A 15,402-nucleotide genomic window follows, 5' to 3' on the forward strand; every position below is an offset into this window, starting at 1 on the left:
GCTCGATTCTAACTTGCAAACTGAAAAAGAGTTATTTAAAACGGTTGTTTCACTGTGGGGGTGGGGATGCGTGCAGCCCTGAACTCCACCCGCACCTCTGTCCCTGCCTACTTGCACGGCCTGTCCTAACCGACGGCGTACAACTGGGCGGCAGTCCCTAGCTTGTGTATGTGCAGATAAGCCACGTGACTCATGTCCTGCCCCTCACTATTCCCGAGCACCAATTCATTGGTATCGGCGCTCAGTTCTCTTCCTGCTCATTGCCCAGCGGATGGAGGACGCCGGCCACGTTGAGAAAGCGTGCGCGGCCAGGTCCTCCCCACCCCACTGTTACCATGGAGTCGAGGACGCAAGCCGCGTCCTTGCTCCTCACCAGCGGGATGCCGGCGGCGCTGCATTGAGAACGCTTGTCGCCGGCTCCCCCTTACAAAAATGTACATCTGTACATGTACAATAAAGTGCGGTATCACTAGGAACTCTCCCTATTCTCTCATGGGCCCTGCCTTAAAAAAATGAAATGGTCACCCTGATAGGGGCGATCCCTTGTCAGGAACTTCCTGCACACCCTGGGATGACCCTGACACAGGGATAGATACCACCTTCAATAGGATAGCTAGTCGCCCATCATCAATTAATTTACTATTATCTATATCACAATGGTAAATAAGACATTAATATTAAACCATAGTGTTAACACACTTGCCGTACCCCTCTGTTATCAGTTATGAAGTATGAAACAATGTATTCCCCAAGGGTGATATTTGTCCCATAAGGTATAGAACAATGTATACCCCGAAAATTATATCAGTCCTAACGCTTTTCCCTGTAAAACATTATATGCGAGGGCCTGCTGGTGAGTTGACCCTCTAAAAAGATTATATGCGAGGGCCTGCTGGTGAACTGACCCTGTAAAACATTATATGTGAGGGCATTATATGTGACGAATAAGCATGTGTTGATATGATGGAAGAGGAGGAGGATGGGAAAAGGAAGATTCAACCATCTACCCTTGTTTGTGGTGGAAGGGGTGCATGGGAATACAGTGTATTCAGTACATTATAAACAACAGATTTAAAGTGCTTTTATGTTCAGCCGTTTCCTCTGGTGGAGTTGAGAAGTCACAGTCAATCCAGGCCTTGTTCATTTTTATAAGAGTCAACCTTTCATTTTCAGTTGACAGGTGGATACGCTTATCTGTTATAATGCCACTAACAGCACGAAATACCCGTTCAGACAAAACGCTGGTGGCAGGGCAGGCCAGCACATCCAAGGCGCAGAGTGCCAGTTCGTGCCACGTGTCCTGTTAGGACACCCAGTAGTTGTAAGGCACTGAGGGATCATTGAGGACACTGACACGGTCTGCTATGTACTCCTTCACCATCTTCCAAAATGTTTCCCTCCTTGTGACACTAGGCTGCGCATCAGGGTAAGGGTGCTGGCAGGGTGTCATTAAAATTGTCCCAGGCTTTGGAGAGTGTTGCCCTGCCTCTGTTGGAACTGCTGTGTGTTCCCCTTGTCTCCCCTCCTCGGTTGGCCAAGGAACTACGGACTCTGCCGCCAGCGTTGTCAGATGGAAATTTTTGTAGCAATTTTTCAACAAGGATCTTCTGGTAATTGGACCATTTTGATCATCCTGTCCATCAGAGGAATGAGAGATGAGAAGTTCGCTTTGTAGTGGAAGTTGAGAAGGGTGAACAACCAGTAATCTGTGTTATCTAAAATGCGTATAACGCGCGGGTCGCGGGAAAGGCAGCCTAACATGAAGTCAGCCATGTGTGCCAGAGTACCAACAGGCAAGACTTCGCTGTTGTCATCAGGAGGATCACACTCAATCTTCTCATCCTCTTCCTCCTCTTCTGCCCACCCACGCTGAACAGATGGAATTAAACTTCCATGGGTACTACCCTCTTTAGCGGAGGCAACCGTCTCCTGCTCCTCCACCTTCTCTTTATCATCCAATTTGCACTGAGAAGATGAACTGAGGGTGATCTGGCTATCACCCTGTGTTATGTCTTCCCCCATTTCCACCTCTTTCACATGCAAATCGTCGTCCTTAATTGTGAGCAGCCAAGAAACGTGCGGGGAGGAGACTCAAGCATGGCGCTCGAGCGCATGCGTTACTCGGCCGAGTACCGCCATGTGCTGAACATCGAGATGCTCGAGCCGAACAGGTGTTCGGTCGAGCATGCTCGATCAACACTAATAAACACAATTCAAATATACATATAAAATGGTGCTATAGGTTACACCAATCCCACTGTTTCCACAATCATGCAAATATATATATTGGGCATTTCTTTATATACAGTACCTTGAAAAAGTTTTCATACCCCTTGAACCTTTCTACGTTACACCGATAGACCAACACAAAGTAGCAAGTATGTGTGAAGTGAAAAGAAAATGATACATAGTTTTCAAATAAATGAAAATCGGAAAAGTGCGGTGAGCATTTGTATTATGCCCCCTGTACCCTGATAAGGGTACTTTCACACTTGCGGCAGAGTGATCCGGCAAACAGTTCCGTTGACGGAACTGCCTGCCGGATCAGGCAATCTGCATGCAAACGGACAGCTTTTTTAGACTGATCCGGATGCGGATCCGTCTCACAAATACATTGCAAGAACGGATCCGTCTCTCTGTTTGTCATACGGACAAACAGATCCATTTCTATTTTTTTTCAAATTTTTACCGGTCTGCGCAACGGATCCGGCATTAATACATTTCAACTGATCTGGAATTTTGGACGGAGATAGTACAGCAGCATGCTGCGGTATTTCCTCCGTCCAAAACGCCTTTCAGTGACTTAACTGATCGCATCCTGAACGGATTTCTCTCCATTCAGAATGCATTAGGATAAAACTGATCAGTTCTTTTTTCCGTATTGAGCTCCTGTGACGGAACTCAACACCGGAAAAGAAAAACGCTAGTGTGAAAGTACCCTAACCCGAAATAAAACTGTTGTTGAGAAGTGTAAAGCAGGGTTAGGTTATAAAAATACACTGCTCAAAAAAATAAAGGGAACACTTAAACAACACAATGTAACTCAAAGTCAATCACACTTCTGTGAAATCAAACTGTCCACTTAGGAAGCAACACTGAGTGACAATCAATTTCACATGCTGTTGTGCAAATGGGATAGACAACAGGTGGAAATTATAGGCAATTAGCAAGACACCCCCAATAAAGGAGTGGTTCTGCAGGTGGTGACCACAGACCACTTCTCAGTTCCTATGCTTCCTGGCTGATGTTTTGGTTCACTTTTGAATGCTGGCGGTGCTTTCACTCTAGTGGTAGCATGAGACGGAGTCTACAACCCACACAAGTGGCTCAGGTAGTGCAGCTTATCCAAGATGGCACATCAATGCGAGCTGTGGCAAGAAGGTTTGCTGTGTCTGTCAGCGTAGTGTCCAGAGCATGGAGGCGCTACCAGGAGACAGGCCAGTACATCAGGAGACGTGGAGGAGGTCGTAGGAGGGCAACAACCCAGCAGCAGGACCGCTACCTCCGCCTTTGTGCAAGGAGGAACAGGAGGAGCACTGCCAGAGCCCTGCAAAATGACCTCCAGCAGGCCACAAATGTGCATGTGTCTGCTCAAACGGTCAGAAACAGACTCCATGAGGGTGATATGAGGGCCCGACGTCCACAGGTGGGGGTTGTGCTTACAGCCCAACACCGTGCAGGACGTTTGGCGCCCTGTACTCTTCACAGATGAAAGCAGGTTCACACTGAGCACATGTGACAGACGTGACAAAGTCTGGAGACGCCGTGGAGAACGTTCTGCTGCCTGCAACATCCTCCAGCATGACCGGTTTGGCATTGGGTCAGTAATGGTGTGGGGTGGCATTTCTTTGGAGGGCCGCACAGCCCTCCATGTGCTCGCCAGAGGTAGCCTGACTGCCATTAGGTACCGAGATGAGATCCTCAGACCCCTTGTGAGACAATATGCTGGTGCGGTTGGCCCTGGGTTCCTCCTAATGCAAGACAATGCTAGACCTCATGTGGCTGGAGTGTGTCAGCAGTTCCTGCAAGACGAAGGCATTGATGCTATGGACTGGCCCGCCCGTTCCCCAGACCTGAATCCAATTGAGCACATCTGGGACATCATGTCTCGCTCTATCCACCAACGTCACGTTGCACCACAGACTGTCCAGGAGTTGGCAGATGCTTTAGTCCAGGTCTGGGAGGAGATCCCTCAGGAGACCGTCCACCACCTCATCAGGAGCATGCACAGGCGTTGTAGGGAGGTCATACAGGCACGTGGAGGCCACACACACTACTGAGCCTCATTTTGACTTGTTTTAAGGACATTGCATCAAAGTTGGATCAGCCTGTAGTGTGTTTTTCCACTTTAATTTTGAGTGTGACTCCAAATCCAGACCTCCATGGGTTGAAAAATTTGATTTCCATTTTTTTTATTTTTGTGTGATTTTGTTATCAGCACATTCAACTATGTAAAGAACAAAGTATTTCAGAAGAATATTTAATTTATTCAGATCTAGGATGTGTTATTTTTGTGTTCCCTTTATTTTTTTGAGCAGTGTATATCTCAAGCGCTAAACATCTCACAGAGCACTGTTCAATCCATCATCTGAAAATGGAAGGAGTATGGCACAACTGCAAACCTACTAAGACATGGCCGTCCACCTAAACTGAGGCCATGCAAGGAGAGCACTAATTAGAGAAGCAGTCAGGAGGTTACTCTGGAGGAGCTGCAGAGATCAACAGCTCAGGTGGGAGAATCTGTCCATAGGACAACTATTAGTTGTGTATTCCACAAATCTGGCCTTTATTGATTGAAACTAGAAATTCTCACACAACCGGATTAATTTCCGGTCAATCACTTATTATAGTATGGTACCCAATAAATTCATAAACTGCAGAGGGGTAACCTTAAAACTTAACCTTTAATAAATACCTTTAATAATTAATATTAAGATAGGCCCGTTACATAATTGTCAAATAATAAAAAACATGCATGCCTAAAGTGACTACGCATAGACAGAATGGTGCAAAGTACAGAAAAATATCCAGATATAATAAGAGGGGAAATTCGAGAGAAGAAGGGAGTACAATTTCAGAGGCAGGCGCGTGCAGGCGATATGGGCACGCCTCATCGGTCTTCCTTTGGCGATCGCGTGAGTAGTTCGGTCATGTGATTTTTCATGTGACCGCTCACGTGACCGTTCACATGGCAGCAGGGGGTGGGTTAGCAAATTAGTCCAGCACGGACATTCACTCATGTCATTGCCGCACGCAGGATGGGATTTCAGCCAGGCCATGCACATGAGCACACATGGAGAGCTAAGTATTATGTACCCAGCGTCTGATCACCGCTAATTCATTACCTCTTAATTATTGATTTCTAAGCCCAAATGTGACCAGGGTTATTGAGTATTTGGTTACTATTGTTTTTGGATACATCTGTCCCCTGATGATTTGGCTAATCGCCATTGAAACGCGTCGGGTTGAGCCTTTTATATAATATTAGTGTACCCTTGTATAGTGTCTCCCCTGACGAAGCTGGGCAGTCATCGCCGCTATAAGAGGGACAATTAGGGTTACTCAGAGAGGGTTGGATTTTGGAGTTAGATACAGGGATACTTAGGGGAAGAGACCCAGTATCTGTCTCCCTCTGAAATTTTACTCCCAACTTCTCTCAAATTTCCCCTCTCATTATATCTGGATATTTGTCTGTACTTTCCACCATTCCACATTTTTATTATCTGACGATTATGTAACAGGCCTATCTTAATATGAGTATTAAAGGTTAAGTTTTAATGTTACCCCTCTGCAGTTTATAACTTTATTGCTTGAAAGCAAGCCATAAAATGTCCCGTTTGCAGTTTGCCACAAGCCATGTAGGGGACACAGCAAATATGTGGAAGATGCTCTGGTCTGATGAGACCAAAAATTTAACACTGCACATCACCCTGAACACACCATCCACACTGTGAAACATGGTGGTGGCAGGTTCATGCTGTGGGGGTGCTTTTTTTCAGCAGGGACAGGGAAGCTGGTCAGAGTTGATGGGAAGATGGATGGAGCTAAATACAAGGCAAGGAGGAAAATCTGGTAGAGTCTGCAGCAGGACAACGACCGTAAACATACAGCCAGAGCTACAATGGGATGGTTTAGATTAAAGCATACTCATGTGTTAGAATGGTCCAAAGTGCTGACCTAAATTCCTTTAAAAATCTGTGGCAAGACTTAAAAATTGCTGTTCATGAACGCTCTCAATCCCATCTGACTGAGCTTGAGCTATTTTGCAAAGAAGAATAGGCAAAAATGTCAGTCTTTAGTCTACTTTCACACTAGCGTTTTGGCTTTCCATTTGTGAGATCCGTTCAGGGCTCTCACAAGCGGTCCAAAACGGATCAGTTTGCATTTTAATGCATTCTGAATGGAAAAGGATCCGCTCAAAATGCATCAGTTCAGTCTCCATTCCGCTTTGGAGATGGACACCAAAACGCTGCTTGCAGTGTTTTGGTGTCCGTCTGATGAAACTGAGCCAAACTTTCACTGACACAATCTGGCACAATAGAAAACGGATCCGTCCTCCATTGACTATCAATGGTGTTCAAGACGGATCCGTCTTGGCTATGTTACAGATAATACAAACGGATCCGTTCTGAACGGATGCAGATGGTTGTATTTTCTGAACGGATCCGTCCCATGATGGATCCGCGCAAAACACAAGTGTGAAAGTAGCCTTAGATGTGCAAAGCTGGTAGAGACATACCCCAAAAGACTTGCAGCTGTAACTGCAGTGAAAGGTGGTCCTACAAAGTATTCCGAGGGCTAAATACAAGCCACAGTTTCCAGATTTTTATTTATGGTTCCAGAGTTGACCCTGAGGGCGGCCAACCCCTAGGACTGTATACTGTGTACTTTAGATTTGGGTTATGATTGTATAATTGTCATTATAGCCGAGGTTTTAGTGGTGGTGGTCCTGTGACTTGATAGTTATTTTCACTACTGCACTCTATCAGAACTGCTGACTGTTCATTAGTCGGACTTTCTAAAATAACTGTAGATAGTTGTTTCAGGATTTTTTTCCCTAAAGAAGAATGGCCTAACAATAATTCTACATATACACTGCTGGGTATGTGTATGATGAGAACCAGTACCCCTCTGATCTAAAATATCCTGAAAACGTAATTAAAAGTAAACTTCTATTTAAACAGAATTGATCTGGAGAACTGGCCCTTTAAGCTGATGCCAGTAATATGCCGGGTTCCCTCATCCAGCAGGTAAGAATTAATAGTGCATGCTGTGAGTGTTTAAAGCAGCAGCTTGGTTTTAATAATTCATGAGAGAGCTACAACAAACATCAGTGACTGGAAGCGGCCAGAGGATACAAGGGGGACAGAGGGGCTCGTCATATTCCAGGAGGGAGGGCAGGTGAAATTCAGGGGGCTAAATGTTCTTTGCTAAGGTTACAAGCTTGTGGAATCGATCTGACTGCTCTCCAAAGTCTGTAGTAATTTCTGCATTCCCTCTTCTAACAGCAGAGCTCTCGGCAGGACCCTAGTACAAGTCACTGCACAAAAGGCAATAATTACTCACCGATCTGGTGCCATTATCACAAACACTTTACGCGTTTTACGACTATCCATTTACAACTGGCCAGCATAGTATAGTGTAGATAGGCTTGACTGCTTTAAGTGCTTGTGCCAAAATTTGAGCTGTGAAATGAGCAGCTCTTAATTCAGCTGTCTGCGGCCAGGCAGTGCTCTCTGTGCCATGAGTAATGTGAGTGTATTAGTGGATTCAATGAGTCATACACTATACATGCCACTGCTGCAGTCCGGGCTTTCATCTTTTTTTAATCGCACACTCTATTTTAAAAACTGCAATCAAAGTAATCTGTTTCATACTATAAAATGAATTGTGGAAGAGCAGGCGAACGCAGGGCAGGCTTACTTGTTTTCCATTGTGGGTCACCGATGATAGAATTGTCCGCAGTGTCTTAAAGCCCATTGCAATATCCAGGAGGTGAGCGGCAAAGAAAAAATTGTTATAATGTCCAAGAATTGACATGGTAGTGTACCAAGCGAGGTAAAGGAAGGACTAAAGGAGACAAGAGAGTCAGGTTTAGGTTACATTATGTTCATCCAGTGCACAACTCCCATCATGCAGTAGAATGAATGAAGATACATACGTTGTCAGTAAATACCACTCCAAGCTTCCAGATGTGATACTTCATATCAATGGAACTCAACCTGAAGATAAAAACCAATATATTACTAATAGGTTTTGTATTGTTTGTAGATATAAGAAGGAGGTTGGAAAATGGACAGCTTTTGCAGTTTGGGTACAACATGTAGAACATGTCCTATACTTGATTGGAAAATGCAGACCATGGATCCATTGAAGTCACTAGGTCTGCAAAAAATTTGATATCTGTATTTTACAGATTTGCAATTTGCAGACCGCAAAATACGTATGGCCGTGTGCATAAGCCTTATGTGTACAACAGTTTAGACCTCATACACATGGTTGTATCACGGCTCCATGTTGCAGGGTATCAGTAGAAGTGCATGTCTCCAATCTCATGAGGCTTTTCATTCCCTCACAAACACATACAAGAGAAACTGTGGAATTTCCTTTCCACACTGTGCTACTGAATATCTCCATTAGAGAGATATGTAGTGGCAGACAAAGTCCTCCTGACATAGTAGTACAGAGCTCTGCTATCTGTAAGGTCTTAGGGGAAGATTTATCAGAACTGGTGTAAAAGAAAACTGGCTTAATTGTCCATTGCAACTAATCAGATTCCATCTTTTCATTTTCCAAAGGAGCCCCGAAAAATGAAAGATGGGATCTGATTGGTTGATATAGGCAACTAAGCCAGATTTCTTTTACCCTAGTTTTGATAAATCTTCCCCTAAGACCTTACAGATACCAGAGCATATGCATGCTACAGAAGACAAAGTGATTAAAAAACTATTCAAAAAATATTATCTCGTAATACAGCGACTTTTAATTTTGATAACTTATCCACAGAAAAGGTCATCTACATATCTGCTTATTGACCTCCTCGTTTTAGGCTGTGCTGCTAAAATAATGGTAGTTCAAATATTACATGTTACAAAACACTAGTGATTCAGATATTTAGTGCCTGGAGCATTTTTTTTTTACAGGTTTTCATAATTAGGAGTTTTTATTGATGTCTTGAATCATTATGATCACTGCAGGAGACAGGAAAAAAATAAAAGCCCCGCTCACTTCAACAGATGAAAAGTTCACTTTTAAATAATATGGAGATTTCTTTCCAGAATGTCACCTCAAGGTCAACATTATGCAAACCGTTTAAATGTGTCTGATCCCAAGGCTAATGACTATATGTAAATTAGCGGCATGTGTACATTGTAAGCTGGATGGACTCTGACAGCAGCCGGTAAGTTTGAGGAGCTACCGTCACCAGCGCCACTGCTTGAACTAATGACTAATAAAGATTTGTGTGTCAGATGAGGTACAAGCAATGACAAACAACACAATACAATTAACAGGAGCTGTGACGCTTTTATGGAACTTGTGCTGGAAAATTGATTCTTCAGGTAAAGATTCTCTAGTACAGCGCTCACCATGATACAAGGGATCCCTCTTCTGTTTTGGTCTTTTCCACTGGGCTGAAGTCCAAGGCATTTTTGTCAAGTCCCAGGAGTTCAGCAATTCTGTCAGCTCCATATAAGTCTCCATATTTATTGATAACCTAAATCAAAAAGACATCATATAAATCTACACTGAAAACGGTAGCAAAGAATTGTGTGTATGTGCAATAGGTGGCTTTGGCTTGAAGCTGAATGTGTGTTGACAAACGTAACTTTCCCCATAAAGGTCATCCTACCGACCACATTTGAGAGTGGGACAAGTATATAGTGGTCTGTGGAGAGCACGTGTAACACAGCCCTCCGCACTGATGCAATGGATGGACCAAACTTCTTCTTAATCTTTGAATCTGAGGGCTCCCTGTAAGAAAGACTAGGGTGGTGGGATCTTTAGCTGATGATTTCCTACAGAGTTTGAGGCACGGTTGCCAAATGTCCAGAATTTCCTGAACAGGCTGTAAAAATAAAATACTTTTTTTTCTTGTGTCAATGAAAAAAATAGACATAACCATGATTTTTTTTTTTTTAGGGTAGTGGTACTTGAGCAAGTTATTCTGGAGGTAATTATTATTATTTTACAGTTTCCAGCATATGCTGGTAATGAGTTCTTATATGGAGCTAGACCTGTTATTTATAATCTTTATCATTCTTTATGATTTTCCAATTTGTCCATAAAAAATCATGGCTGTCCATGATTTTTTGATGAACTGTATAAGAAAAAAGAACTGTGGTTGACAACCCTGGTTTGAGGGGAATGACCTTCCCCCTTGCTTTTAAAGGCTATGGCACAAAACCTGGTTATTGCTCTTGAGATATAAAAAACATATTTTCTTGTTTTTCCTTATTAAACATGCTGCTCCACTTGTCTTCTGCAGCCTGTGTATATTCTCATACACTGTTCAGTCTGAAATCTATCAGACAGGATCTCTGATGGTTTATTTGGTTGGTTGTAGATTTGCGTTCAGAAGAGTAGAGAGAGGGGCAACAGCCATTAGAGAGCTCGTCTGACAGATTTGATTAAGAACAGGACTAAAAAACTTTCAATTAGTGTTGAGCGAACTTCTGTTTTCAAGTTCGGCGTACAAGGTTCAGGATATCTAAGAATTCTGTTATGGATTCCGCTGCCACGGATCATAACTTATGGTCCTTGGTAGCGGAATCCATAACTGAGTTCTTAGATAACCCCATCTGTGTACTTGAAAACAGAAGGTCGCTCATCCCTACTTGCAATATATGAGAAGACATGCATGCTTCAAAAGACAGACAAAGCAAAGTGTTTAAAAGGAACCAATTTAAAAAAATATTGTTATCCCTTAATACAGCGACTGCAAAAATAAAAATGTCCCTTTGCACATACCCTTTAAAGGGGTTGCCCGGGTTCAGAGTTGAACCCGGACATATCCCCATTTTTACCCAGGCAGCCCCCCTGACTTGTGCATCAGAGCAGTACATGCTCCGATGCTCTCCTTTGCCCTGGGCTAAATCGCGCAGGTCAAAGGCATTTTCTAGAGTTCCGGTGACGAACCGGGCTCTCCTTAGGGCTGCCAGGCGGAGGCTTCCGCCCAGCAGTGAGCCCGGTGACGTCACCGGCACTGATGGGCTAAAGCTCGCCCATCAGAGCCGGTGACGTCACCGAATGCACTGCTGGGTGGAAGCCTCTGCCCGGCACTGTGTTATTGTAAATAAAAGAGCCCGTGCCCTGCGCGATCCATCAGGGGGGCTGCCTGGGTGAAATTATGGGTATGTCCGGGTTCAGCTCGGAACCCGGACAACCTCTTTAACTTCCAAATATAAGTAGACATATTTGTATTATTTTTGTCAAAACTTTGAATAGTTTCGCTCCTTAGGGCTTGTTCAGTGTATGACATAATATGGTATGTATGGAAGTAAATTACAAGTTATTTTACAAAGACAACCGAGCAAGAGTAGAAAGCAGGGAATCTGGAGAAGAACAATTAAAACATAATATATTTCATTTACCAGTGCACAAGTGAAGCCCTAAGTGAGATGAAAGCTTATTAAGGATGTTGGCGGGCATTATCAGCTTAAAGACGGTACACAGAAAGACTCCAGGGATTTACAGAAGAGCAGTTACAGCAAAGACGACACTATGCAAAGCAAACATGCAGCTAAATGACAAAGGAAGAGAGTGGACGTGAAAATCTTCATGCCAGCTCTTAGCAGAAAGCTCTAATTACAGATATTAATTTCAGTGACACGGGAGAATTTACATTTATAACTGGTAAATCATTTCTAGTAAAGTCCCTTTGAAAACATCAACAGGAATGTTCTAAAGCAGGTTCATAGTAAAAAGTCACAGCTTCCATTCATAATTGAGCTGCAGCAGATCCCAACATATCCTGATGGATCCCACTGACTTCTAGTTGGAGGTTTCTGGGATTTTTGATGGAAGAGTACCCCTCCAGGCTGCACTATTCCTGCCATATGAATACTGGGAAAGGAAAGTACAGTAGTTTGCCAGAGCCTAATAAATCTGGTTTTGCTGTCAGAAGTCACAGCTTTTGTAACATCGGGATGCTGCTGATAAACCCATGCAAAGAAAAACACAAAAATGTGCGAACTTTTTTTGGAATAAAATATTCAACACAGACTGGCTTATGCTGTCCTATTTTAGGTAGGCATATTATAGTTACAGGTTTTGCAGGGTTATTATACCAAATGGTATAAATATAACATGTGCTGTTCAGCTAAAGCAGAATACTGCAGTCTCAGTTGTGTCTGCTGTATCCACAAGTCCAGAGCTCCCCCACCTCTCCTCCTGCCGTCCCCCTTTTTATTGATGGACAGCTGCTATATACATAGAGGTATACAATGGTGTATTCCGGTTGTGAGGAGTTATAACCTATCCACAGGAAAGACTAACTATTAGATCAGTGGGGGTCCTACTGCTGGAACACACACCAATCATGATAATGGGGACCCCATACCAGTTGGAGCCTCCTCAAATTGATGGAGTGGGAGCTCAGGCATGTGCACTGCTGCTCCAATTATCTCTATGGGAGTTACAGAGACTCTCACAGAGATGAATGGAGTGGAAATGCGCATCCCCATCCATTCCACTTTGGGGGGCCCTGAGGGTTATGGGGCCCCCGTACTTGTGACTCCTCTCCTACTTGTCAGGGGTCATGATCCTGAATACAGATTATAAGAACTTTATAGGAATGTGGCCATTTTGTTTCTTCTAATTATTGCTCCCTAGTCAAAACAAGCCATTATAACTAATGAAGGTATTTAGGAATATATTAATAATAAAGTAATATTTAAGTATTTTCATTTTCCTAATTCCCGGAGAACCCCTTAAGGACTCAGCCCTATTTCACCTTAAGGACCAGGCCATTTTTTGCAAATCTGTTCAGTGTCACTTTAAGTGCTGATAACTTTAAAAACGCTTTGACTTATCCAGGCCATTCTGAGACAGTTTATTTTGTCACATATTGTACTTCATGACACTGGTAAAATAAAGTCAAAAAAAGTAATTTTTATTTATAAAAAATACCAAATTTACCAAAAAATAAAATAAAATTGTAAATTTCCAAGTTTCAATTTCTCTACTTATATAATACATAGTAATACCTCCAAAAATATTATTACTTTACATTCCCTATATGTCTACTTCATGTTTGGATCATTTTAGGAATGATATTTTATTTTTTGAGGACGTTAGAAGGCTTAGAAGTTTAGAAGCAAATCTTGAAATTTTTCAGAAATTTTCAAAAACCCAATTTTTAGGGACCAGTTCAGGTCTGAAGTCACTTTGCGAGGCTTACATAATAGAAACCACCCAAAAATGACCCCATTCTATAAACTACTCCCCTCAAGGTATTCAAAACTGATTTTACAAACTTTGTTAACCCTTTAGGTGTTCACAAGAATTAATGGAAAATAGAGATACAATTTCAAAATTTCAAATTTTTGGCAGATTTTCCATTTTAATAATTTTTTTTCCAGTTACAAAGCAAGGGTTAACAGCCAAACCAAACTCAGTATTTATGGCCCTGATTCTGTAGTTTACAGAAACACCCCATATGTGGTCGTAAACTGCTGTACGGGCACAGAAGGAAAGGAATGCCATACGGTTTTTGGAAGGCAGGTTTTGCTGGACTGTTTTTTTTGACACCATGTCCCATTTAAAGCCCCCCTGATGCACCCCTAGAGTAGAAACTCCCAAAAAGTGACCCCATTTTAGAAACTACGGGATAGGGTGGCAGTATTGCTGGTACTAGTTTGGGGTACATATGATTTTTGGTTGCTCTATATTACACTTTTTGTGAGGCAAGGTAACAAGAAAAAGCTGTTTTGGCACAGTTTTTATTTTTTCTTATTTACAACATTAGTCTGACAGGTTAGATCATGTGATATTTTTATAAACCAGGTTGTCACGGACGCTGCGATACCTAATATGTATACTTTTTTTTTATTTATGTAAGTTTTACACAATGATTTAATTTTTGAAGCAAAAAAAATCATGTTTTAGTGTTTCCATAGTCTGAGAGCCATAATTTTTTCAGTTTTTGGGCGATTACCTTGGGTAGAGTATAATTTTTGCGGGATGAGATGACGGTTTTATTGGCACTATTTTGGGGTGCGTGTGACATTTTAATCGCTTGCTATTACACTTTTTGTGATGTAAGGTGACAAAAAATAGCTTTTTTTACACCGTTTTTATTTTTAAAAAATTACGGTATTCACCTGAGGGGTTAGGTCATGTGATATTTTTATAGAGAAAGTTATTACGGACGCTGCGATACCTAATATGTATACTTTTTTTTATTTATGTAAGTTTTACACAATAATATCATTTTGTACATATGACTTTCTGATCACTTGCTATTACACTTTTTGTGATGTAAGGTGACAAAAAATTGTTTATTTAGCACAGTTTTTATTTTTTATGGTGTTCATCTCAGGGGTTAGGTCATGTGATATTTTTATAGAGCCGGTCAATACGGACGCGGCGATACCGAATATGTATACTTTTTTTTTTATTTATGTAAGTTTTACACAATAAAAGCTTTTTTAAAACAAAAAAAATTATGTTTTAGTGTCTCCATATTCTGAGCCATAGTTTTTTTATTTTTTGGGCGATTGTCTCAGGTAGGGGCACATTTTTTGCGGGATGAGGTGACCATTAGATTGGTACTATTTTGGTGAGCAAACGCCTTTTTGATCGCTTGCTGTTGTACTTTTTGTAATGTAAGGTGACAAAAAAAATGGTTTATTTAGCACAGTTTTTATTTTTAACGGTGTTCATCTGAGGGGTTAGGTCATGTGATATGTTTATAGAGCCGGTCGATACGGACATGGCGATACCTAATATGTATACATTTTTTTTCCCCCCTATTTTTTACCAATATTTTTTTACTTTATTTGGGGAAATGACGTTTTTGTTTATTTCTACTTGAAACTTTTAATTTTTGGGGGGGAAAACTTTATTTTTTCAACTTTTTGTCACTTTATTTTTTGTCCCACTTTGGGAATTGAACTTTTGGGGGTCTAATCCCCTTTACAATGCATTCCAATACTTCTGTATTGGAATGCATTGGCTGTGTTGAGTAATACTGTGTATATTACTCATACAGCTTCCGGCCTGTGAGATCCAGGGGGCTGGATCTCACAGGCACGTCACAGGAAGGCAGCGGCAATGCCTCAGGAAGGCATCGCGCTGCCTTCCATGCCATCGGGTCCACCCTACAGCCGCATGGGGACCCGATGGCACCACCGCCCGCCTGATAAGGTAAAACCGCAAACCGCAGGTCTGAATTGACCTACG

The 15,402-nt window shown here is 42.2% G+C and overlaps 1 protein-coding gene across 1 annotated transcript in view; it reads right to left on the reverse strand.

The window, feature by feature from the left end:
• RYR3 (ryanodine receptor 3) overlaps window positions 1–15,402 on the reverse strand; it is a 734,312-nt gene that overhangs the window by 24,919 nt on the left and 693,991 nt on the right. The window contains exons 97-99 of the mRNA XM_040412592.1: window positions 9,588–9,715; window positions 8,162–8,222; window positions 7,924–8,070 (exon numbers count right to left, since the gene is read on the reverse strand). Of these exons, the coding sequence (XP_040268526.1) occupies window positions 7,924–8,070; window positions 8,162–8,222; window positions 9,588–9,715 (336 nt within the window). The remainder of the gene's footprint in view (window positions 1–7,923; window positions 8,071–8,161; window positions 8,223–9,587; window positions 9,716–15,402) is intronic.

Source organism: Bufo bufo, chromosome 11 (assembly GCF_905171765.1).
Source record: "Bufo bufo chromosome 11, aBufBuf1.1, whole genome shotgun sequence".
In the NCBI taxonomy this organism is placed as follows: Eukaryota; Metazoa; Chordata; class Amphibia; order Anura; family Bufonidae; genus Bufo; species Bufo bufo.